Source organism: Macaca nemestrina, chromosome 17 (assembly GCF_043159975.1).
Source record: "Macaca nemestrina isolate mMacNem1 chromosome 17, mMacNem.hap1, whole genome shotgun sequence".
NCBI classification, from domain to species: Eukaryota; Metazoa; Chordata; class Mammalia; order Primates; family Cercopithecidae; genus Macaca; species Macaca nemestrina.
In genome coordinates this window covers 90,974,428-90,994,616 of record NC_092141.1, presented here as the reverse complement: position 1 = coordinate 90,994,616, position 20,189 = coordinate 90,974,428, and the positions used below count along the sequence as shown (strand labels likewise).

General features: G+C 63.8%; 4 protein-coding genes across 9 annotated transcripts; 2 read left to right on the top strand and 2 right to left on the bottom strand.

The window, feature by feature from the left end:
* The first annotated feature begins 1,137 nt into the window (after nucleotides 1-1,137).
* LOC105469327 (dicarbonyl and L-xylulose reductase) lies at nucleotides 1,138-5,214 on the top strand. 2 transcript variants are annotated; one of them, XM_011720247.2, is made up of 8 exons: nucleotides 1,138-1,232; nucleotides 1,317-1,414; nucleotides 1,859-2,013; nucleotides 2,109-2,151; nucleotides 2,229-2,328; nucleotides 2,424-2,488; nucleotides 2,564-2,681; nucleotides 3,299-5,214. In XM_011720247.2, the coding sequence occupies exons 1-8, from the start codon at nucleotides 1,181-1,183 to the stop codon at nucleotides 3,307-3,309; spliced, it is 642 nt and encodes a 213-aa protein (XP_011718549.1). In that variant the 5' UTR covers nucleotides 1,138-1,180; the 3' UTR covers nucleotides 3,310-5,214. The 2 variants fall into 2 exon arrangements, with proteins under 2 accessions (XP_011718549.1, XP_011718548.1); XM_011720246.2 differs by lacking the exon at nucleotides 3,299-5,214 and adding an exon at nucleotides 2,809-2,991.
* On the bottom strand, nucleotides 3,720-7,091 carry LOC105469394 (Rac family small GTPase 3). 2 transcript variants are annotated; one of them, XM_071081851.1, is made up of 6 exons: nucleotides 6,938-7,091; nucleotides 6,267-6,338; nucleotides 5,859-5,976; nucleotides 5,678-5,740; nucleotides 5,094-5,257; nucleotides 3,720-5,011 (listed from the first exon to the last, which is right to left on the bottom strand). In XM_071081851.1, exons 1-6 carry the CDS (start codon nucleotides 6,970-6,972, stop codon nucleotides 4,951-4,953), a joined length of 513 nt encoding a protein of 170 aa, XP_070937952.1. In that variant the 5' UTR covers nucleotides 6,973-7,091; the 3' UTR covers nucleotides 3,720-4,950. The 2 variants fall into 2 exon arrangements, with proteins under 2 accessions (XP_070937952.1, XP_011718637.2); XM_011720335.2 differs by having other exon boundaries at nucleotides 5,098-5,257; nucleotides 6,938-7,090.
* Nucleotides 7,092-7,582: 491 nt separating this feature from the next.
* On the bottom strand, nucleotides 7,583-15,402 carry LOC105469325 (leucine rich repeat containing 45). Its single transcript, XM_011720245.3, has 17 exons — nucleotides 14,864-15,402; nucleotides 14,388-14,449; nucleotides 13,956-14,026; nucleotides 13,535-13,713; nucleotides 13,210-13,338; nucleotides 11,715-11,827; nucleotides 11,281-11,339; nucleotides 10,974-11,051; nucleotides 10,580-10,715; nucleotides 10,428-10,505; nucleotides 10,234-10,345; nucleotides 10,061-10,131; nucleotides 9,549-9,641; nucleotides 9,097-9,189; nucleotides 8,494-8,667; nucleotides 8,267-8,414; nucleotides 7,583-8,124 (listed from the first exon to the last, which is right to left on the bottom strand). Exons 1-17 carry the CDS (start codon nucleotides 15,081-15,083, stop codon nucleotides 7,928-7,930), a joined length of 2,013 nt encoding a protein of 670 aa, XP_011718547.1. The 5' UTR covers nucleotides 15,084-15,402; the 3' UTR covers nucleotides 7,583-7,927.
* Nucleotides 15,403-15,743: 341 nt separating this feature from the next.
* LOC105469324 (centromere protein X) lies at nucleotides 15,744-20,189 on the top strand. 4 transcript variants are annotated; one of them, XM_011720241.3, is made up of 5 exons: nucleotides 15,744-15,832; nucleotides 18,997-19,048; nucleotides 19,209-19,262; nucleotides 19,514-19,587; nucleotides 19,676-20,189. In XM_011720241.3, the coding sequence occupies exons 1-5, from the start codon at nucleotides 15,797-15,799 to the stop codon at nucleotides 19,688-19,690; spliced, it is 231 nt and encodes a 76-aa protein (XP_011718543.1). In that variant the 5' UTR covers nucleotides 15,744-15,796; the 3' UTR covers nucleotides 19,691-20,189. The 4 variants fall into 4 exon arrangements, with proteins under 4 accessions (XP_011718543.1, XP_011718542.1, XP_011718541.1 ...); XM_011720240.3 differs by having other exon boundaries at nucleotides 19,514-19,602; XM_011720239.3 differs by having other exon boundaries at nucleotides 19,514-20,189.

Genomic DNA, 20,189 nt, shown 5'->3' with positions numbered 1-20,189 from the left:
ACTGGCGTTACCGCTTGACCAAGGAGCCCTCAGGCGGCCCTTATGCGGGCGTGACAGAGACAGAGTGCTCACTTCTTGTCCTCTAGGTCACTTCTCACATTGTTCCTAGGTTATATTAGTAATGCAACAAAGAGTAATATTAAAAGCCAATGATTAATGTTTATACTAATGATTGATAATTATCCATGATCATTTTTATATCCAATTTGTATTATGACTATTTTCATTTTAACTATTTTCTTTATTATACTGAAACAGTTTGCATCTTCAGTCTCTTGCCTTGGCACCTAGGTAATCCTCCGCCCACAGATGAAATCGGAGCTCTGCTGACATTGGTGTCTTCCCCAGACGTACTTGGTGGTCCAAATTCTTTCCCTTGGCTTTACAAGTGAGCCAGCGGTGTCCTGCTGTCAAGCCTGAGAGATAATGGGCACAGGCGACACTTTTTAGGACATGTGGGTATTTTTAGAAACAAAACAAGTAATGTTAGCCCTGAATTCTCCGTTTCACGTGTTCTTCCTGATATTAACCACACGTTCTTTCTAACATTAACCACCACATCGTCTTTTTGCAATAATCTTGGCAGGGGAAAATATGCTAGCCAGGGTGCACTAAATCGATTTCAAGCACGGAGGATGGGTCACACCAGGCGGTTCAAAAGACCCGTCCCTGGGCTGGGCGCGGTGGCTCAAGCCTGTAATCCCAGCACTTTGGGAGGCCGAGACGGGAAGATCACGAGGTCAGGAGTTCGAGACCATCCTGGCTGACACGGTGAAACCCCGACTCTACTAAAAAATACAAAAAACTAGCCGAGCGTGGTGGCGGCGCCTGTAGTCCCAGCTACTCGGGAGGCTGAGGCAGGAGGATGGCGTGAACCCGGAAGGCGGAGCTTGCAGTGAGCCAAGATCGCGCCACCGCACTCCAGCCTGGGCGACAGAGCCAGACTCTGTCTCAAAAAAAAAAAAAAAAAAAAAAGACCCGTCCCTGCGGCAGCGGAGACCCCGCCCCTCTCCCGTGCGCCCACTCCTTTCGGTCAATCACCGCAGCGGGGAGCAGCTATTTGAATGTCCCCGCCCCCTATCTGAAGGCCGCTCTGCCATTGGCCCCGCCCCGCCCCGCCCACCGTGGCCAGCCCTTCAAGTCCCGCGGCCCCAGTACACAGGGCGGAGACTGTGCCGACATGGAGTTGGGTCTCGCGGGCCGCCGGGTGCTGGTCACCGGGGCGGGCAAAGGTGGGCGGCGGGGAAAGGTCGGTAAAGGCCGGCGGAGGGCAGAGGCGGGCAGGGGATGCCCTCACTGAGCCGCGCTCCTGGCAGGTATCGGGCGCGGCACGGTCCAGGCGCTGCACGCGGCGGGCGCGCGGGTGGTGGCTGTGAGCCGAACACAGGCGGATCTTGACAGCCTCGTCCGCGAGGTAGGCCCCGCCGGGTCCCAGGGCTGCGAGGCGGCGGGGCGGCGAGCCAGGAGGGGGCGCCAGCCAGCGGGGGCGGTATCCCGGTGCGCGACTTCGCCTCCCCTCGCGGGCGCTGCGCTTCTCACCGCGGCCTGGGCGCCCTCGCACCGTCTTCCGGGGCTGGTGGCCTGCGTGGGCGGTCGGGCGGCCGGCAGAGCTGCCAGGGCCCCCGGGCTCAGAAAGAGGCCGAAATGGCTGCGGAGCAGGCCCCGGGCAGGAGTCGCTCGGGCGCAGGGAGGAAGTGAACCGGCCGGAGGCAGCGCCTGGCTGCTGGCCCCACAGTCCTGACACCTCCGGAGCTCCTAACTCCTTTCCTTGTCCGGCTGAAAGGTCACCAGCCCCAGTCCCCAGCTGTGCCGCTTGCTGGGCACAGAGCCTCTGGTAACTGCCCCCTGATACACACAGTGCCCGGGGATAGAGCCCGTGTGCGTGGACCTGGGTGACTGGGAGGCCACCGAGCGGGCGCTGGGCAGCGTGGGCCCCGTGGACCTACTGGTGAACAACGCCGCTGTCGCCCTGCTGCAGCCCTTCCTGGAGGTCACCAAGGATGCCTTTGACAGGTGAGCCTGTGAGGGCGGAGAAACCTCAGGGAGGGTCTGTCCCGGAGGAGGCAGCAGCCCTAATCTCTGACCAGGGTCTGTCCTTCGGCCTCTAGATCCTTTGAAGTGAACCTGCGTGCGGTCATCCAGGTGTCACAGGTGAGCTGCCCTGCGGGCTGGACGGGAATTCTGATGAGTGGTGCCAGCTCTGCCTCACGGTCTCGCTGCAATTTCAGATCGTGGCCAGGGGCTTAATAGCCCGGGGAGCCCCGGGGGCCATCGTGAATATCTCCAGCCAGTGCTCCCAGCGGGCAGTAACTAACCATAGCGTCTACTGTGAGTACCCCAGCTGTGCCCTCAGCCCCAGCCCCACCCCAGCCTCACCCGCATCACCAACCCCAGCCACAGCCAGCTTGGGTTCCTCTTCACAGGCTCCACCAAGGGTGCCCTGGACATGCTGACCAAGGTGATGGCCCTAGAGCTCGGGCCCCACAAGGTGAGCAGGGCTGGGGTACCTCCCCCAACCTAGGGCACCCCACTCGCCCTGCTGACCCCAGCTGTCCCGGTGTAGATCCGAGTGAATGCAGTAAACCCCACAGTGGTGATGACGCACATGGGCCAGGCCACCTGGAGTGACCCCTGCAAGGCCAAGACTATGCTGGACCGAATCCCACTTGGCAAGTTTGCTGGTGAGTCAGGTGGGAGATCAGCCAGCGTGGTGCCAGCAGCCCCTGTGCGTGCCCTGGGCAGGGGTGGGAGGGAAAGATGGGCGACAGCCTCCTTCATCTATGCCCCTGACCCCCGCCCTGCCCACAGAGGTAGAGCATGTGGTGGATGCCATCCTCTTTCTGCTGAGTGACCGAAGCGGCATGACCACGGGCTCCACTCTGCCGGTGGAAGGGGGCTTCTGGGCCAACTGAGCTCCCTCCACACACCTCAAACCCCATGCCGTGCCCATCCTACCCCCAATCCCTCCAATAAACCTGATTCTGCTGCCCAGGCTATGTGCTATTCCTAGGCTGCCAGCAGGTAGCTGGGGGCTTGGGGCCTGGTATGGAATGCGGGCAGAGACCCATGAGATTCATATTCCAATCCAAGGCGGAGCCTGGCTCCCACTCCTGAGGTCTTCAGGCTTGGCCAGTTTGCTGTCAGGGAGGTAGGAGGTGGTGAAAGGCCAGCTCCTGAAGAGGGTGGTGAATTTCAGCAAGGTTGGCCTTTGGACCTGTCCAGAACCTCTGGGGTGAGACAGTGTGTGCTTGTTGATCACCCGCTCTGTGAGTATACGGTTGGCTCCTCTTCCTTTAAGCTAATGAGTAAGACAAAAGGGAAACAAGGAGGATGTCAAGCTTCTCCACTTCGTCAGTGACCTGAGCCACTTTGTTGAATCAGATGGTTTTTGGATACTAGAAGAGCATTTCCTCAACTTGTGCTGTTCACAATGTAATGAGCAGACACAGCACCCTGAAGTCTAATCTACATTTTAATCATCTTAAGTCTAGACAAGTAACTGTAAATCAAGTCCCAGTGTGAAGAATTTGCCAATTCCCATGGTGTAAATACTCCCACCACAGCTGATTTCCAGCTACCAGTTAGATGTCATTGAATGGGGAGCTGGAAGAGATGCCCTCAGCACCCCGTGATGTGGTGTCTGTGTCCATAGGTGCCGCAGATGTACATAACCTGGGGCAGAGAAAAGTCCTGTGTGCAGAAATAACTAGGAAGTGATGTTTGTTGATTTTGCTTTTAATAACACAATTTGTAAACTTCTATAATTTAATTGTTAATGATCATTAACAACTGGCTAGCAAAATTCTTGAGAATTCAGCAGTCGGCTTTCCTGAGCCAGTAGAAGCTGCCCCCACACAGCACCAGGCGGAAGCAGACGGTGGCCCTCAGGGCACCCTCCAATCCCGAGTGACTCCACACCCGGGACCATGGTTCGGGGCCCACCGTTTCTGGCTTCCGCGTCAGCAGACTGTGCTGGGTCGCTGCTCTCTTCGCTTTCCACACCACACCCCGACCCCCATGCCCTCCTCCACCCTGCCCCTCCGCCTGGATTGCCCTTACTCCCAGTGCCAGCCAGAGGAGCCGAGGGATGGGGGGAGGCTGCCTTGGCTCCCATGGGGCTCCGAGAGGCCTGACCTGCTTCAGCCTCTTTTCAGACTGTCCCAGTCAGCACAACAGGAGCTGCCTGAGAACCAGGCCGGCCTCTCCCCGACATGTGCCCTCCCAGAGGCGCCCATCAGCCTGAGGGAGCCTTGTACACAGCCAAGCAAACATCCCAAGGGCTCAATGCACTAGCTATTGCTTTGATCTGGGTCAGCTGCTTTGGGGGCTCAGCAGCTCAGGCCCCTCTTCCCTGGGGTGGGGTGGAGGAAGCTTAGTGCTGCCCTCTGGGAACTCGGCTCCGAGGTGAGGTGCGGCTGGGGTGACAACCTGCTCTGCACCATCACTTGGGGGAATTAGGAGCAAACCGCCCCAGGGCAGAAGGGCAGGTAGTGAGAGGCAAGAGGTGTAGGTGGAGAATGTTTATTGTATAAAATAAGAAGGGGCCGCCCCGCCTCGGGGCGCAATGGACAGAACTCCCCCCCACCCTCCCCCTCCAGGGAAGCCCATCCTGGGGCTTCCCTGCACCTGCCCCTGCAGCCCTGAGGGAGACCCTGCTCCCTCCTGGCCTCCGGCGGGGGCCAGGGAAGGCTGGAGCCACACCCCAGAATGAGGCAGCAGAGAGGACAGGATCCTGCCGCCCAGCCTCATCCCCATGCTTCCCCCCTGCCCACCCTCACCGCTCCCCACAGCCGACTCAGGGACACCACACGTCTCAACACAACAGCGGACACGTCTAGGGCTGCTCCCTGCCAGCCCTCAGGCTCAGGGGTGCCAGGGCTCTAGAAGACCGTGCACTTCTTCCCTGGCTTCTTCACTGGCGGCGGGCAGAGCACTGCGCGGATTGCCTCGTCAAACACTGTCTTCAGGCCCCGCTGGGTCAGGGCTGAGCACTCCAAGTACTTCACAGAGCCTAGGCAGTGAGGAGGGGAGACAATGAGGGTGGGGTACAGCGAAGCCTCCCCACCCCTCCCCTGCAGGCCGCCTGCGCCTACCCACCAATCTCCCGGGCCATGGCCAGGCCCTGTGGGTAGGTGATGGGCGCCAGCTTCTTGTCCCGCAGCCGCTCAATGGTGTCCTTGTCGTCGCGGAGGTCCAGCTTGGTGCCCACCAGGAGGATGGGCGTGTGGGGGCAGTGGTGCCGCACCTCCGGGTACCACTGCAGGGACAGACGCTCTGAGGCCTAGAATCTGCTACCCCAGCCCCACCTGAGCAAGTCACGGCCCTCCGGGACTTTCCCCACTGCTCCAGAGCTACACTTGGCTCTTCCTCCTTCAAAGGGTGACCAGGGGCGGATTTGGTGGGGAGATATTGAGAAAAAACACGCAGCCAGGGAACCTGGAGACCTCCCAGGGCCTCCCAGTCAAGGCCCATCCTCAGCAGACAGAGAGCCCCTCCGTTCTGAGAGCTGTGCCCACCACCACTACGCCACCCCATCAGCCCCCACGGTCATTTTCAGACCCCACCCCATGTGCCTACTCCAGGCAGAACCGTATCTCAATCGCCTCTGAAGGACAACTTGTCGGGGCAGGTTCTGGAGCAAGCCCTCTCCCCACAGGGGCCCCCAGCCTTGCCCTACCTTGGCACGAACGTTCTCGAAGGAGGCCGGGCTCACCAGGGAGAAGCAGATCAGAAAGACGTCCTTGGGAAGAAGGTGGGGCCTGGTGGAGTGGTCAAGGGCTCCCCAGGGCCCTGCTCCCTCCCTCATCACGACCTCAGGGACCCACCCAGCTCCCGGGGCTGGCCCTGTTGTCACCTACAGTTTGGGGGTAGGAGAGTGGCCGCAGCCGATCATAGTCCTCCTGCCCCGCCGTGTCCCACAGCCCCAGGTTGACCGGCTTCCCGTCCACCATCACGTTGGCCGAGTAGTTGTCAAAACTGCAGAGTAGTGAGGGCAGGGTCAGGGCTTTGGAGGGGTCCCAGAAACCCCTGGCCCTGCTGGCCTGTGTCTTGGGTTTCACAACTCTGCACGGAACTAGAACTCTAGCCAGCACCTCAGCCCCAGCTGGGAAGCCCAGACAGGGCCACCTGAGCCGACATGGAAGCCCAGGGGAGATCCTGCCCATGAATCCCCCATGCCACACTCACACGGAGGGCCTGTGCTCTCCCGGGAAGCCCCCACACTCACACGGAGGGCCTGTGCTCTCCGGGGAAGCCCCCACACTCACACGGTGGGGATGTACTCTCCGGGGAAGGCGTTCGTCGTGTAGCTGATCAGCAAGCATGTCTTCCCCACGGCGCTGCGGACAGGGCAAGCCACGTGGCTCCCAGGCCCGGCCTCGGACCCTCTGCCCAGCAAGGGCAACCCCCTCCCCAGGAGCCAGAGGCGAGTTAGGGGCGTCTGGGGTGGAGACAGGGGTCCCAGCCCACCAGATCCGCGGCGACCTAGGGCTGGAGGACGACCAGGGCAGGCCGGGCTCTAGGGGCTGGGGTGGTGAATGGGGGCGCAGGGCGCCCAACACTGGGGTCCCAGGCAGAGGCCCCGCCTCCGAGGGTGGCGGCAGGGGAGGGTGGGGCCGGCGAAGGGTTCAGCCCAGGTGAGAGGCCTGGCCCCACCCACTGGGAGGACAGGGCGGCGGCCCCGCCTCGCCGGCAGCCAGCCCGGACGGCAGCCGGGCAGCATCAGGTGGGCCCAAGCTGGAGGCCCGCGGAACCCGCCCCGCCCCACCCCGCCCCACCCCGCCCTCCTCGGCCCCGGGGCGCACGCGGCTCGGGCGGGGTACTGCGGGGCCGCCTCGCGAGGACCCGGGAGCCACCCCCGCCCCGCCCCGGCTGCGCCCTGAGCCCCCGAGCCCCCCCGGCCCAGCCCAGCCGAGCGACCTCCGGGCCGCGCACTCACCCATCGCCGACCACCACGCACTTGATGGCCTGCATGGGCGCGGGCCGGGCGGCGGCGGGCGCGGCCGCGAGCCGAGCTGCGGAGAAATGCCCGGCGCCGCAGCGGCCGCGGACCCGAGCGCCGAGCGAGCGGCCGGAGACAGCCGAGCGCCGCCGAGCGCCGGGCGCGGAGACAGCCGAGCGCGGCCGGCGGGGGGCGGGGGCGGGGGCGGGGGCGGGTGGGGGGCGCCCGGCCGCGCGGCTTTGGGGGCGGGGCCGCCCGAACCCGGGCAGAGCTGCGCTAGCCGCTGAGCCCCCGCCTCTAGCGCGTCCCCTGCCCGGGGGTCTCCTGCAGGTCCCTCGGGGCGCCTCGCAGGCCGGAGAGAGCCCAGCGACCTGGACCCAGCGGGGACAGCTGCGCGCGCTGCGCGTTCTCGGGGACCCGCCCCCTGCCGCCGGGAGCCAGCTGGGAACTCCGGGGTCTGCAGCCGCCCGAACCCCCAGACGGACAGTCCCAGCGGCCCTCCCGTCCCTCCAGGCAGCGGCGAGGAGGGGCGAACGGCCGTACCCCGGCAGGCCCTCCCTGCAGGGCTGGGGGCAGAGGGCCGCGCGTTTGGAGAGAGGCACGGAGGGTCGCGCGTTTGGAGGGAGAGGCGGGGCCAGGATGTATCACAAAGTGCAAACGCGCTGTATTTCCAAACCCCGCCGCGCGCAGGCGGCTGCAGCGTTCACGGTGACATCGCAAAAGGCGAGGGGGAGACGCGCCCGCGGGACCCCTTCCCGGTGCGCTTCCAGGTGGTGTCGACCGGGACGAAGGGGCAGCGAGGGAGCCCTTCCCAGGCGCCTCCCACGGGATCGCCCGGCAGCCGCGGCACCACCTCCAGTCACCGCAACCCCCGCGTGGAACAGACGACCCGGGTCTCAAGGGGCGGCGCGGGCGGGAGGCGGCCCCCGGTCCATCTCGGGCGCCGCCTGATGTACTCCTGCTGCGCCCGGGTCCTCCCGGCCTGTCTCACTTTGGGGGGCTCAGGGTCCTCACGGGGGACCCCTGCACGTAAGCCAGGACGGCGTTCTGCAGGAAGCTCGCTCTCTGGGCCTCCTCGTCCCGGATGCGGGCGATCTCCGCCTCCCGGAGCCGCAGCTTCTCCCGGAGAGATGCGTTTTCGCTCTCCCTGTCCAGCAGCGCCTCTCGGTGGTCGCTCGCCATCACTGCAGGGCAAGGAGCGCAGTGAGCGGGCGCAGTCCCAGCGCACCGTGGCATGGCCTCAGCACGGGAGACCTGGCCAGCCCCGCTCTCTGGCTAGCCTCACGTCCCACCAGTGGGCGGCGGGAGGGCGTGGGTCTGGCTCACCTTTCAGCTGGCGCTCCAGGGCCGCCGCCTTCTCCCTCAGCGCCTCCTGAGCCGCCAGCTCTGCCTGCAGCCGGCCGTTCTGCTCCTGCAGCTCCACGCGCACCCTGCTCACCTCGGCCACCCTTTCCTGGTCCTTGAGGCTCAGCTCCTGCCAGGCACGAAGGCTGGGGAGTAAGGTGAGGGGTCGGGCTAGCACGCCTGGGGCCCCCCGCTGGAGCCCTGGCTACCTGCTGCAGCTCTTCCAGGCGCCGCCGCAGGCTCTCGACTTGCAGGCCCAGCTGGCTGGCCCGGGTCTGGGCCTCGGCCACCGCCTGCCTGTGCTGCAGGCAAGCGCCCTGCGCCTCGTCCCGCGCCTGCGCCAGCAGTCGCAGCTTGTCCTCCAGGTGAGCCAGACGCTGTCGCTGTGAGCACAGGAGCCGCCACGGAGCATGAGGGGCTCAGCCTGAGCTCACCTGAGGGAGTCTGCATGGGCACGACCCCATCCCTCTGCAGGACTGGCTGCTCTAGTTACTGCGACTCTGAACCTGCTCCCCTGGCAGCCACCTCCTCCAGATGCCCTCTGGGCTCCCCTCCTCCCTCTCCGGTCACACCACCCTTCCAGTCCCTCCATGCGTGTAGTCACAGGCTGCAGAGATGAGCCAAACCTTTCCACTATCTCAGGCCCTGATCTAAGGCTGAAGCCGACCCAACAGTGTCCAGGGTGTGCTGATCTGACCTCAACACCACACTCCCGCCTCCCCACTCAGACCGCGGCTCTGGAGTCTGCATGTGGACCGTGATGCTGGGCAGCCTGGCTCTCGTAGAGGGTGGTGGACATCTGTGTGGCTCACCTCCTCCAGGTGGGCCTGGTTCTTGGCCTTGATCAGCTCCTCCTCCGCCTGGCCACGCTCACTGAGTGCCGCTGCTTTCACTCGGCCCAACTCCTACATAGACGGTCACCTGCCAGTGCGTTCTCCTGTCCCTGGCCCAAGGCCCTTCTCTCTCTGGCCCATCCAGCCAACCCCAACGAGGGGAGCTCCTCTCTGCCAGCCTCCTGAGGGCCACGCAGCTGCTCTGCCACCTAGCTCGCTGGGCAAGGTGCCTACGGCCAACGGAGCCCGAATGCCACCTAAGTCCCTCTAGCTTCTTGGGCACACTGGTGGGTGGGTCCCCAAAGTGGGACGTATGAGGCTCTGAGGCCAGGAAGGGGTGTCTGTGGTCCTGAGGTGGTGAACATCAGGGGTGCCTGCCTTGTTCAGCCCAGCGTGAAGGCAGAGCTTGGCCCTGCCTGGTGGGCGCTCACCTCTTCCAGGGACAGCCGAGCAGCCTCCAGCCTCTGCACCCGCTCCTGCATGGCCCTCTCACTCTCCTCCAGGTGCCGGGTCATATGCTCCACCTGCACAGGGGCAGGAATTGTGGGGCCAGGCTGGAGAGCCGGGCCTCCCTACCTTCGCCCCATGGACTCCCCACCCTGGAAGGCAGGCGTCTCTTGGGAACCTTGTTCATTCTGAGAAAGCACTGCCTCGGGTGGCCTAGCAGGAAACTACCCTAGCATGCGCACGCTGCACAGGTGGGGCTTGGTGTCTCTTCAGCGGCAGCCTGTACTACGGCTGAGGCATGGCCGGGGTCCCCTCCCAGCCCCAATAGAAGGTTCTGGGTCTGACATCCGCTCAGGCTGGCAAAATACAGCCACCCAGTGACCCCAGGTTGGCAAGGGGAGCTCCCACCGGGCATGTGCTTTGGGGACACCTGCATGACACCAAGGACAGAGGCTGAGGAGCATTAGAGGCCAGATGAGGCCAACAAAGAGGGCACCTCCTTGATGCGCAGGCTTTCCGAGTCCTCCAGGCTCTGTCTGCACCTTCTCTTCTCCATGTCCAGGCGCTCTGGAAGCCCAGGGGGCAGAGCGTGTGTAAGCATCCCCTGGGGGACCCTGTCCCCAGGGTGCCCATCCCCAACCCTTCCACAGCAGGCCTGCCCATGCCCACCCTCGGCCTGGATGGCCCGCATCTTCAGCTCGGCTGATGTGCTGGTCAGTTCCTGCCTGGTCTGGAACAGCTGCTCCTGCTGACACCTGACCTTCCGCTCCAACTCCTCTACCTGGAAAGCCGGCACCAGAGAGGGAAGCTGCAGCCCGGCCCTGCCGTGCCCACCCTGGGCTCCCTGGCTCCCCCACAGATACCTGGTTTTGCAGAAGCAGGTTCTTTTCATTAGCAGCAGACAAGTCTCTGAGGAGCTTAGACTCCCGCTCCGCAGCTTCCTGGGAGGGGAACGTGGTATGGGCAGTGAGGGTCACGAAGCTGCTGCCCACCCCTCTCAAGCCCGCCCACCCACCTGCTGCTCCAGCTTGAGCTCCTTGGCCTGCCTCTGCGATAGGCTCAGCTGCTCCTGCTCCGCTGTGGCCAGGAGCTCCCCCAGGTCCTGGGCCTTCTGCTCTGACAGAGCCAGGGCGGCCTCCGTCATCTGCAGCCTGCAGAAAGGAAGGCCAGCACCCCCGCCCTGGCTGGAGCTTCACGTGCCTTACAAAGTCCTCGCTGCTCTCACTGTTGCTGGGCACCTAGTGAACCCCAGCCAGCACCCGCCTCCTCCAGGAAGGCTTCTGGGTTACTGCCCCAGCCTCACCGTTTCCCACCTGTACATTGCAAACGGGACTTGCACACAGGCTCACACCACCCTCCTCTGCGCTGTGGGCACGTTTCTGAAGTATCCTGAGCCACTCCCTACTTACTTGGCCTTGAGAGCGTTGATGATGGAGTGCCTCTCATTCAGGGCTTCCTGAAGCTGTCCTACACGGGCTGCCGACGCCCTGTGGGCAGAGAGGAGGGTGCAGAGAGTACCCCAAACCCCAGAGCGCTCCCGTACCCCTCTGGCCTCGGTAGCTGCTGCTGTTCCTTAAGCGTCTACGGTCGCCTGGGCACTGAGCCTCCAGCCACCACCTCGTGGTCTCACTTGTGGGCTCAGGTTGGTCCCATCTGAGTCTGAGCCAGGACCCAATCCCTGAAGCCTTGTCTTGCCCCTGCCCTGCGCCCGCTCACCTGCTGCTCTTGGCCATCTCTTCCCGCTGCTTGTCAATGGTCTCCATCAAGTCCAGAAACTGGGGACAGAGACAGCCACAGCCCTGTCAGAGCACCTACAGCCTGTCCACGCCACCTTCTCGGGGGAAGGAGAGCCGGCGCCCACCAACACAGCAAGGCAGCAAAGGGCTCCACCCACAGCGCCCTGTCTCCTTCACAGGAAGGGTGGCTCCTGCAGAGGGAGGCCTTGGGGCTCAGACACCAGCTCCCCAAGGATGCCCACCTGCAGGAGATCAGACCAGGAGGCCGCCCTCCTTCCCGGTACGAGCCACTCAGACAGGCTCTGCGGCCCCAAGGAAGGGAAGGTGGGCAGACCACGGGGCCGAAGGAGGCAGGACATGGCCAGGCCCTCCAGCCACGAGCAGCTCCAAGGTCAGTGAAGGCGCCATTCTCACCTGCTTGGACTTCTCCTCCCGGAGGTGCTGGACCTCCTTGCTGAGGACGTGAGTGCGGGCTTGGTTCTCCTGGAAGGTGGTGAGCCGGTCCTGGCTGTGGCCCATGGCTTGCTCTGCAGAAGGGGCTGTGTCAGCCGGGCGCAGGGGCTCATGCCTGGAATCTCAGCACTTCGAGAGGCCGAGGTGGGCGGATCACCTGAGGTCAGGGGTTCGAGACCAGCCTGGCCAACATGATGAAACCCTATCTCTACTAAAAATGCAAAAAATTAGCCGTGCATGGTATTGCACACCTGTAATCCCAGCTACTCAGAGAATCGCTTGAACCCGGGAGGTGGAGGTTGCAGTGAGCCGAGATTGCGCCACTGTACTCCAGCCTGGGTGACAGAGCGAACTCAGTCACACATACACACACACACATACACACACACACACACACACACACACACACAAGGAGCTGTGTCACCCCGGAGCTGCTTAGCCTCAGGAGTGGCTGGTGGCCACCAGCCCTGCACCCGGCGGCTGGCTGCTTGGGAATCTATGCCTTGTAGGGCAACGTCTCCCCTGGCAAGTCAGGGGTGCCCCCTCAGTGCATGAGGGTGGGAGGTGCTTCGTGGGGTTGGGGCTGTGAGCAGGAGGCACCTGGTGTTGGGGGGTGCGGGCACACGGGGGGCAGAGGTGGTGGGGGCTGCTACACCGCAAAAGGCGAGGGCCATCCTGGGGCATCTGGCCACCATTCCAAAGGTCAAGGGGCACCGCACAATGCTGAGGCGAACGCTGTGCCCAGCTCATGTTCTGGAAGGATCTGGGTGGCATGTGGCTAGGGGGCAGAGGCCAGGAGCGATGACAACACCCAGGGCAGCACTGAGGCAAAGCCAGGGACGGTGCAGCTGGAGCCAGAGGCCAGGCAGAGCCAGCAGAAGGGGTAGCCCTCAGCACAGGGGCCGGAAGAGGCTGCCGCTGTGCGTGGATTAGGGAGGATGGGGCCTGGCAAAGTTCTCAGCTGGGTCTGAGGCACTAGGGCCTAAGGCTGAGACATCAGCTGCAAGGATTTGGGGTCGCTGGTGGGAGGGAATGTGGAGGCCAACACAGGCCAGGCGGCCCCACCTCTCATGACTCACATGCAGGGCCACAAACTCAGGGTGACCAGGGAGCCTTCCTGGCCAAGGCCTGGGCCGCCTGAAACATCAGCAAAGCCATCAAGGCCAGGGCTGTGAGCCACACGGCTTCAGCTTTCCCAGCTGTGAAATGGGCACGCCGCCACTGCACAGGTCGTAAGAACTCAGCAAGCACAGGGCGCCTCAGACAATGCCAATGTGTGGTCAACGCCAATCAAGTGCCAAACAGGTGCCCCACGACCCCTCTGCTCCTTCCCGCTTCCCCTGGGCGCTCAGGCTGCTCTCCTCATCAGTTCCAGTCCTGAGCCGAGCACCCCGACCTCAGCGGACAGGCCTCTGTCAAAGGCTGACACGACGCTCCACACAGCCCCGCACCGTACCCACGGCTCTGAGGACATCCCCGGGGATGTTGTTCCCAGCCAGGTCCAGCCTCCACAGGGTTCTGTTGCTGGGGAGACAGTTCATGAGGGCCCGGCCCCCCAGGAGGCCAACGTTATTCCAGCGCAGGTCTGGAAGGAAACCTGTAGTCACCAGACAGAATGCACCTGGCAGAGGGGGAGCTGGCCTGGCCAGGGTGCTTCCCTGCGGGGCACTGCCTTGTGGTCAACAGAGCAGGAACGCAAGCAAGTCCCCTAGCCCCTTACTTCCAAGAGCAAAGGCAGCCTCAGAGGGATGAAGGAGCCTGAGGCGCCTGGGAGGCCTCACCCAGCTGCTGGAGGGTGGTGTTGCCCTTCAGGGCGAGGGCCAGCTCCTCAGCGCCCTTGTGACTGATCTGGTTGTTGCGGAGGTCCAGCTGCTGCAGGGCGCCATTGGCCGCCAGGCCCCCGCAGAAGGTGGCGAAGGCATCGTCCCACGTGCCCAGGCTGTTCCACTCCAGCGTGAGGCTGCAGGAGGGGCAGGAACCAGAGTTCGCCTAGGGGACAGCCTGGCCTGTGGGGTCCAGGGCTTAGGGACAGGTGTGGGCTTGGGGTCTGATGGGCTGGAGCCTCTGACTACTCCCTGCCAGCATATGTGAAACACGGGCAACTGGCAGTGTGGAACTCGGGCTGCAGAACCATGTGCTCTGGGGCCAATCCTCAACCAGAGACAGGGCCTGCGGTGATGGTGGGTCCGGACCACCCCCCACCTCTGAATGGACTTGTTCTGTTGGAGGAGTTTTCCCAGAGCCTCAGCCCCTGCGGCCCGAAGATTGTTGCCCTAGGAGAGAAACAGGCTGTCAGTCACTCCCGTGCCCTGACTGGCTCTGAATTCCCGCCCATGCCCCAAGGGCCTTGGTCAGCCAGGGGACAAGGCTGGGGTGCACTCTGCAGGGAGGTGCAGCCTCCCTCAGCTCCTGGGCTCCCTGCCTTCAGGGGGCTTCCAAGGGCCGGCTTGTTTGCCGACATGAACTCTTGCTCCGGAGATGGTCACACACAGGAGGCCATCAGAGAACAGCCTGGGGACTCACAGACAGTTTCCAGCCACCTGCCCAGACCCCCGGCCCCTGACACCTGGCATCTTCCCCCTCTCCTCTTGCCGGGGTGGCACATTCGGACACTCAAAAGCGCAGGTCTCTCACCTTTAAGTCCAGAAAGCGCAGCACGGTGTTGGCACACAGGCCTCGGAGCAGCAGTGTGGCCCCTGTGTAAGGGGGGCCAGCGGTCACTCTCTGCCCCTCCTGACCCCAAGATCCTCCCCGTTGGCCCCTTTTCAGGGCAGCTCCCTAGACCCAGGGAGGGACAACTGTCCCGGTGGTCTGGGTTGGCGCTGGCCAAGAGTCTCGCTGTGAAGTCATGTTTGAAACACCTGCAGCCCCTTCAGGCACCAAGCCGGCTCAGCACGCGGGGAACCAGCTAAGCGGGACATGTTAAGGTCTCTCCCCTGTCCTACAGAGGAACTGTCCTCTACTCCCAGGTGCAGGAAGGGGCGCCCCTGCTCGCTTTAACCGAGGCACAGAAAGAGGAGAGCATGGAGAGGAAGCGACCTCTGGGGCTGCCGAGGCAACAGTGTGGGCAGCTAAGGAGCAGAGGGATCCACCCCGCCGCGCCTGCCCACCTTCCTCGCTGAGCATGCAGTCACTCAGGACCAGCTCCGTGCACAGCATCTCCCTCGGCAGCAGCTTGCCCAGGGCCCTGCAGGTCTCCACCGTCAGGCTCTGCGTGGCCAGGTCCAGCCGGCCCCTGGGAAGCTGGTGCAGCTGCTGCAGGACAGCCTCCTGGGGCTCGGCCCCACTCTCCCTGCACAGGCGGCTGTAGGAGCGCCGGAACTCCTCCATGACCCGCGGGTCCGGCAGGACCTCCTCCGCATGCTCCCGCAGCTGCTTAAAGGGAGCCGCTCGGTGCGGAGCAGTCCCAGCGCCGGGTACGGCAGACTGGGCCTCCGCCGACCCAGACGAATCCGAGTGGGCTCTGCGGGCGGGAGGTCCTGGAGCGCGGGGGCTGGGCGGTAGGGCTGGGGCCCCGCAGTGCTTGGGGACTACCCGTGCAGGAAGCAGGCAGGCGCGTCGCGCGACCCCTCCAGGCCCTGCCGCGCCTGCAGCCCCAACCCCCGCCCTCGCGACTGCCGCGTCGGGGCCTCAGTATCCAGGAAGAACAAGGCGCCCCGGGAGAGGCCGCGGGAACTACAACTCCCAGCAGGCTCTGCGCAGGCAGCCCTCGGTGCGGGCCAATGAAAACAAAGGAACTGGCGCGCCCTTCGGGCCGCAAGCTGAAAGGGGGCAGCGCGCTCCAGGTTCATTGGCTAGAGGCATGAGGGTGGGGCCCCGAAGTCCCGGAAGGGAGCGCTCCGGGTTTATTGGCTGAGGGACGTGAGGGAGGGGCTGATGGAGGGCGCGCTCTGGCCTCATTGGCTGAGACATTGGGGCGGGGCTCCGAGAGAAGGCGCTCCGGGCTCATTGGCTAGGGGAGCGGGGCGGGGCTCCGAGGGCGCGCTCTGCGCTCATTGGCTGGAGGGGCGGGGTTCCGGAGGGCGCGCTTCGATGCTGCGATCATGGAGGGAGTCGGAGCTGGAGCCGGCTTCCGGAAGGTGAGGGCCGGCAGGCAGGGGCCAGGGAGGTGTGGACGCTCCGTCCCGACTCCACGCGTGACACCGTGAGGGCCAGACGCCAGCCCCCGCGCCGCCCACCTGTGTCTTTGAGGTTGGGCCCGTTCTCAGACTCCGACCCCAGCCCGGCCGCGCGCCCCGCGCCCTCCTGGGCGGGGTCTCGCAGCTAGTAGGAGGGCGCGTGGGGCAGCCGGGGCTGCGGGAAGGTGGAGAGGGTCTGCAGAAACAGGCAGGGGTGGGCGCCGTCATGGCGGAGTCCAAGCCGGCGAAGAGAGAGGACGAGCTGGGCCGCCGCCCTGCGCCTGGGGTCTCCTGTTAAGGGGAGATCAGGCCCCAGGACGGGGACAGTGAGACCATCCAGCCCGAGGAGCCGGCAGGACCTACCCTAGCCGCCAGGCACAGTGGTTTCCCTTTTGCCTGCTCCCTAGTGGGCACCAGCACTGAGCTAGGAACGCGTGGTTTCCTCGGTACTCCACGTTACTCACACTTGACACGGATTAACCCCACCCGCGAGTGGGGAAACTGAGGCACGGGGGCGTTAAGTGACTCAGCAGAGCTAGGGTCAGACCCAGGCCGTCTGAGCCAGGATCCGCCCAGGCTGCAAGGCGTGCCCCGCTCTTCCCTGCCCCTGGCAAGTGGAGCTCTCACAGGGTGCCATGTGCAGAGTCCATGTGCGGGGTCCCATCGGTGCAGGCAGAGTGGTTTCTGAGCCTTTCTTTCTTTTGCTCTACCTGAAGGTTGGGGCACTGAGCTTCCTCAATGTCAGCAGGGCCTCGTGGGCCTCTGTGGCCTGGGAAGGGAGGGTCTCAGGCCCTTGTGAACCCATCCTGGGGGGAGGACTTCAGGGAAGTCCTGTAGAAGCAGGGAGAATTCTGCCTGTAATCCCAGCACTTTGGGAGGCCGAGACGGGCGGATCACGAGGTCAGGAGATCGAGACCATCCTGGCTAATATGGTGAAACCCCGTCTCTACTAAAAATACAAAAAACTAGCCGGGCGAGGTGGCGGGCGCCTGTAGTCCCAGCTACTCGGGAGGCTGAGGCAGGAGAATGGCGTAAACCCGGGAGGCGGAGCTTGCAGTGAGCTGAGATGCGGCCACTGCACTCCAGCCTGGGCAACAAAGCCAGACTCCGTCTCAAAAAAAAAAAAAAAAAAAAAGAAGCAGGGAGAATTCTTTGTTTCTCCTGCATCGGGCCCTTCTTTATCACCCGAGACAGCAGGGGGTCAGTGTGGGGCACTCTGGTGGAGTTGCTGAAGATTCTCGCCAGAACTCAGAAGGAGAAAGTCACTGAAGCCTGGGCCACCTCACTGGGTGGTTGGGAGAATCCACCAGGTTAGAGTAGCTGAAAGGCCACTGCCGGAGAGGGGGCACTGGGGACACACCCCAGGAGGTCATGTGTTCTCTCCATCAAGCCCACCTGACAACTAGAGGCCCGAGGGCTCTGGCCAGAGCTGGAGTTGTGGTCATTGCAGAGGATGAGTGTGAAGACGACGGGGAGCAGGGGGCCTGCAGCCCTAGTGTGGCGCCCACAGGTCATGGGGCAAAGCTGGGTGTGTCCCAGGCCCTCCCACAACCGCCCCAGTGCTGGGCCTGCCTTCCGAGGCCGCTGCCGGTGTACGGAGCAGCCCCTTGGATTGTCAAGGCAGCCCTGGCATCCGCCACTCTCTGGCGTGGGGTCCCGGAGCAGGTGGGAAGGTAGTGCCTTCTGGACGGTTTCTGGTGCCTTTCCGGTATTCCTGGCTGTAAGCAGCAGGAAGGACCAGCAGGTGGCGCTGGGCTCATGCGGGTGGTGCCTGGGACCCTGGCTAGGGGACAGCGAGGGCTCAGGCCGAGCCGGGATGCTGGACCCTGCTGCCCCCTGCTGGGGAACATTTCACCTCCCGCGTCTCAGGGCTTCACCCATCCATGCTCTGCTTGTCACCTGCTGGACTGCTCCGGGTGAGGTGCTGTGACCTCCCTGTGGCCGACGCTGGCGGCCTAGCCGGTTGTTCACAGGTTAGTGCCTGTTTCTGGGCTCCTGGGCGCCCACTGCCCTGCCCCCAGCCCTGGACGCTCCATGCTGGCTCCTTTCCCAGCCACCGTGGGCCAGTGCCTGGTCTGGGCCGCCTCACTGAGTCTCGTGGCTCCACCAGCCACCCAGGGCTGCCCTCCTGAGTCTCGGCCGCCACCACTGCCGCTGCCACCCGCCACTCTGTGTGGATAGCTCCTGTGTTCACACACAATGCATCCCAAACTGAGCTCCTGCGTCCTGGCTCCAAAATACACATGCCCACAGCCCCCCATCTCCTCAGAGCAGTGCTGTCCTTTTGGGGTCTCAGCGTGGACTCCTCCCTTGTCCCTGTCCTCCGTCCATCAGGAAGGCAGAAAGGCCCTGGCTCTGCAGCCCCCTCCCTTTCCCCCACCCCGGGCTTGGCAGCCAGAGTGGTCCTTTCAAATGCCAGTGCTGCTTTCCACAAAAAACCTAGAAAGGACTCCCAGTTGCCTGCCACGGAGAGCTGATCAGGCCCTGGGCCCTCAGCGTCTGGCCCACCCCTCACTCCAGCCTGCGGACCACGCTGGCACAGCCTAGCTCTGTACCCCCAGGACACCAGCACCTCCTGCAGGATCATGAGCACCAGGGCAGGACTGGTCAGGAGCTGACCCAGCACCCAGAACAGAGTTGGCACAAGCAAGGCCTTACGGGTGGCACTCCCTCAGTCCAGCCCACCTGGGAGCAGCCACCTCCAGCCTCCAGACCCAACCCGGGCTCTGCCTTCCCTGCCTCTCCACAAGGAGAGCAGAGCCATGGCCCTCTGCCGGGGATGGGAGTGCAAGATCAGGCCAGACTCAACGAGGCCTTTCTCCACTCTCCCTGGAGCCCCAGCAGCGGGGCCTGCTCCCGTGTCTACAACCACTCACGCTGTAGGGAGGCTCCTTGCACAGACCTTGCAAAGAGTCCTGGCGCCCCGAGTGGAGCTGCCCACACATCCTGCTTCTCCAGCTTCTGCCACCCTAACCACTAGGCTGGCCCTCGTCCCCTGCCCTGGGAGAGGCCCAAGCACAGAGGGCATCTCCAGCCAGAAATCACAGCCACCGTCACCCAGAGTGATCACCAGCCCGGGGGTGCGGGGGGAGGGTGGGGCCTGGCTGACACCCCCTCTCTTCCAGGAGCTGGTGAGCAGGCTGCTGCACCTGCACTTTAAGGATGACAAGACCAAAGGTACAGGCGGGTGTGGGCGGGAGGTGGGTCCCCGTACTTGTCCTCAGAGACCCTTTCCCGCAACTCTGCAGGGCCAAGGCCTGGGGCGGGCGGGGGTAGGTCTGGAGCCCCCAGCCGGAGCGGTGGGTGAGGGTCCCACATGACCTCCCCTGCCTTGCAGTGAGCGGGGACGCGCTGCAGCTCATGGCGGAGTTGCTGAAGATCTTTGTTGTGGGTGAGTCCGGGGTCCACGCTCCTTCTGGGCACCGCGTCCCGGATTCTTTTGTGTTTTCACAGCGGGAAAACCAAGATGTGTTTTCCCCAGTTTCCCACAAGGTCCTAAACTTGGGTCTCCTGAGCCTGTTTGTCAGGTGCTGTGGCCTGGTTCTGGGGGCTGCCCGTGGGTGTGGGTGGGGGCACCGGCCCAGGCTGAGGCCCTCGCTGGGCTCGGGTTTAAGATCCCCCACCTCGCGTTTCTCACCGCAGAAGCAGCAGTCCGCGGGGTGCGGCAGGCCCAGGCAGAAGACACGCTCCGTGTGGATGTGGACCAGCTGGAGAAGGTGCTCCCGCAGCTGGTGGGTGAGCGTGGGTCGCGGCGCCAGTGGAGGTGCCCAGCTGGCTGGCCCTAAGCACTTCTCTCCCCCACAGCTCCTGGACTTCTAGGGATCTCAGCTGTGGCTGAGGCCACCCCCAGAGGAGCCCCGGTCCACAGAAACAGGCCTTGTGTTTCCAGCGGCCTCTGATAACAGGCGGGGAAGGACCTGAGGGGTTGAGTTGATTCAAACAAGATCCCCAGGTGTCTCCAGCCTGTGCAGAAGGGGCAGGACTGCAGTGCATTGCTGCCCTCGGAGTGTCCAGTGGGGACACTGGTGTGGGAAGGGGCAGCACCTGGGGAGTCCCTGCCTCTCCTCCCTGGGGCAACAGTGTGCGTACCACCCAGGGTCCTACAGGCAGGTGCTGGGAAAGGCCCAGCCACCAGGTAGCCTGTGTGTTTGACAAACAGCGGCTGGCAGCACCACCTCCTGCCCACATTCCTGCCACCTGACATCAAAGCTGGCGTGTGACCTTTCCAGCCATGCGATATTCCCCTTGGAAGATGCTTCCCCCGGCTATAAATTTGTTCTCACAAAGCAACATCAATAAATCAAAACTGTCTCTCCCA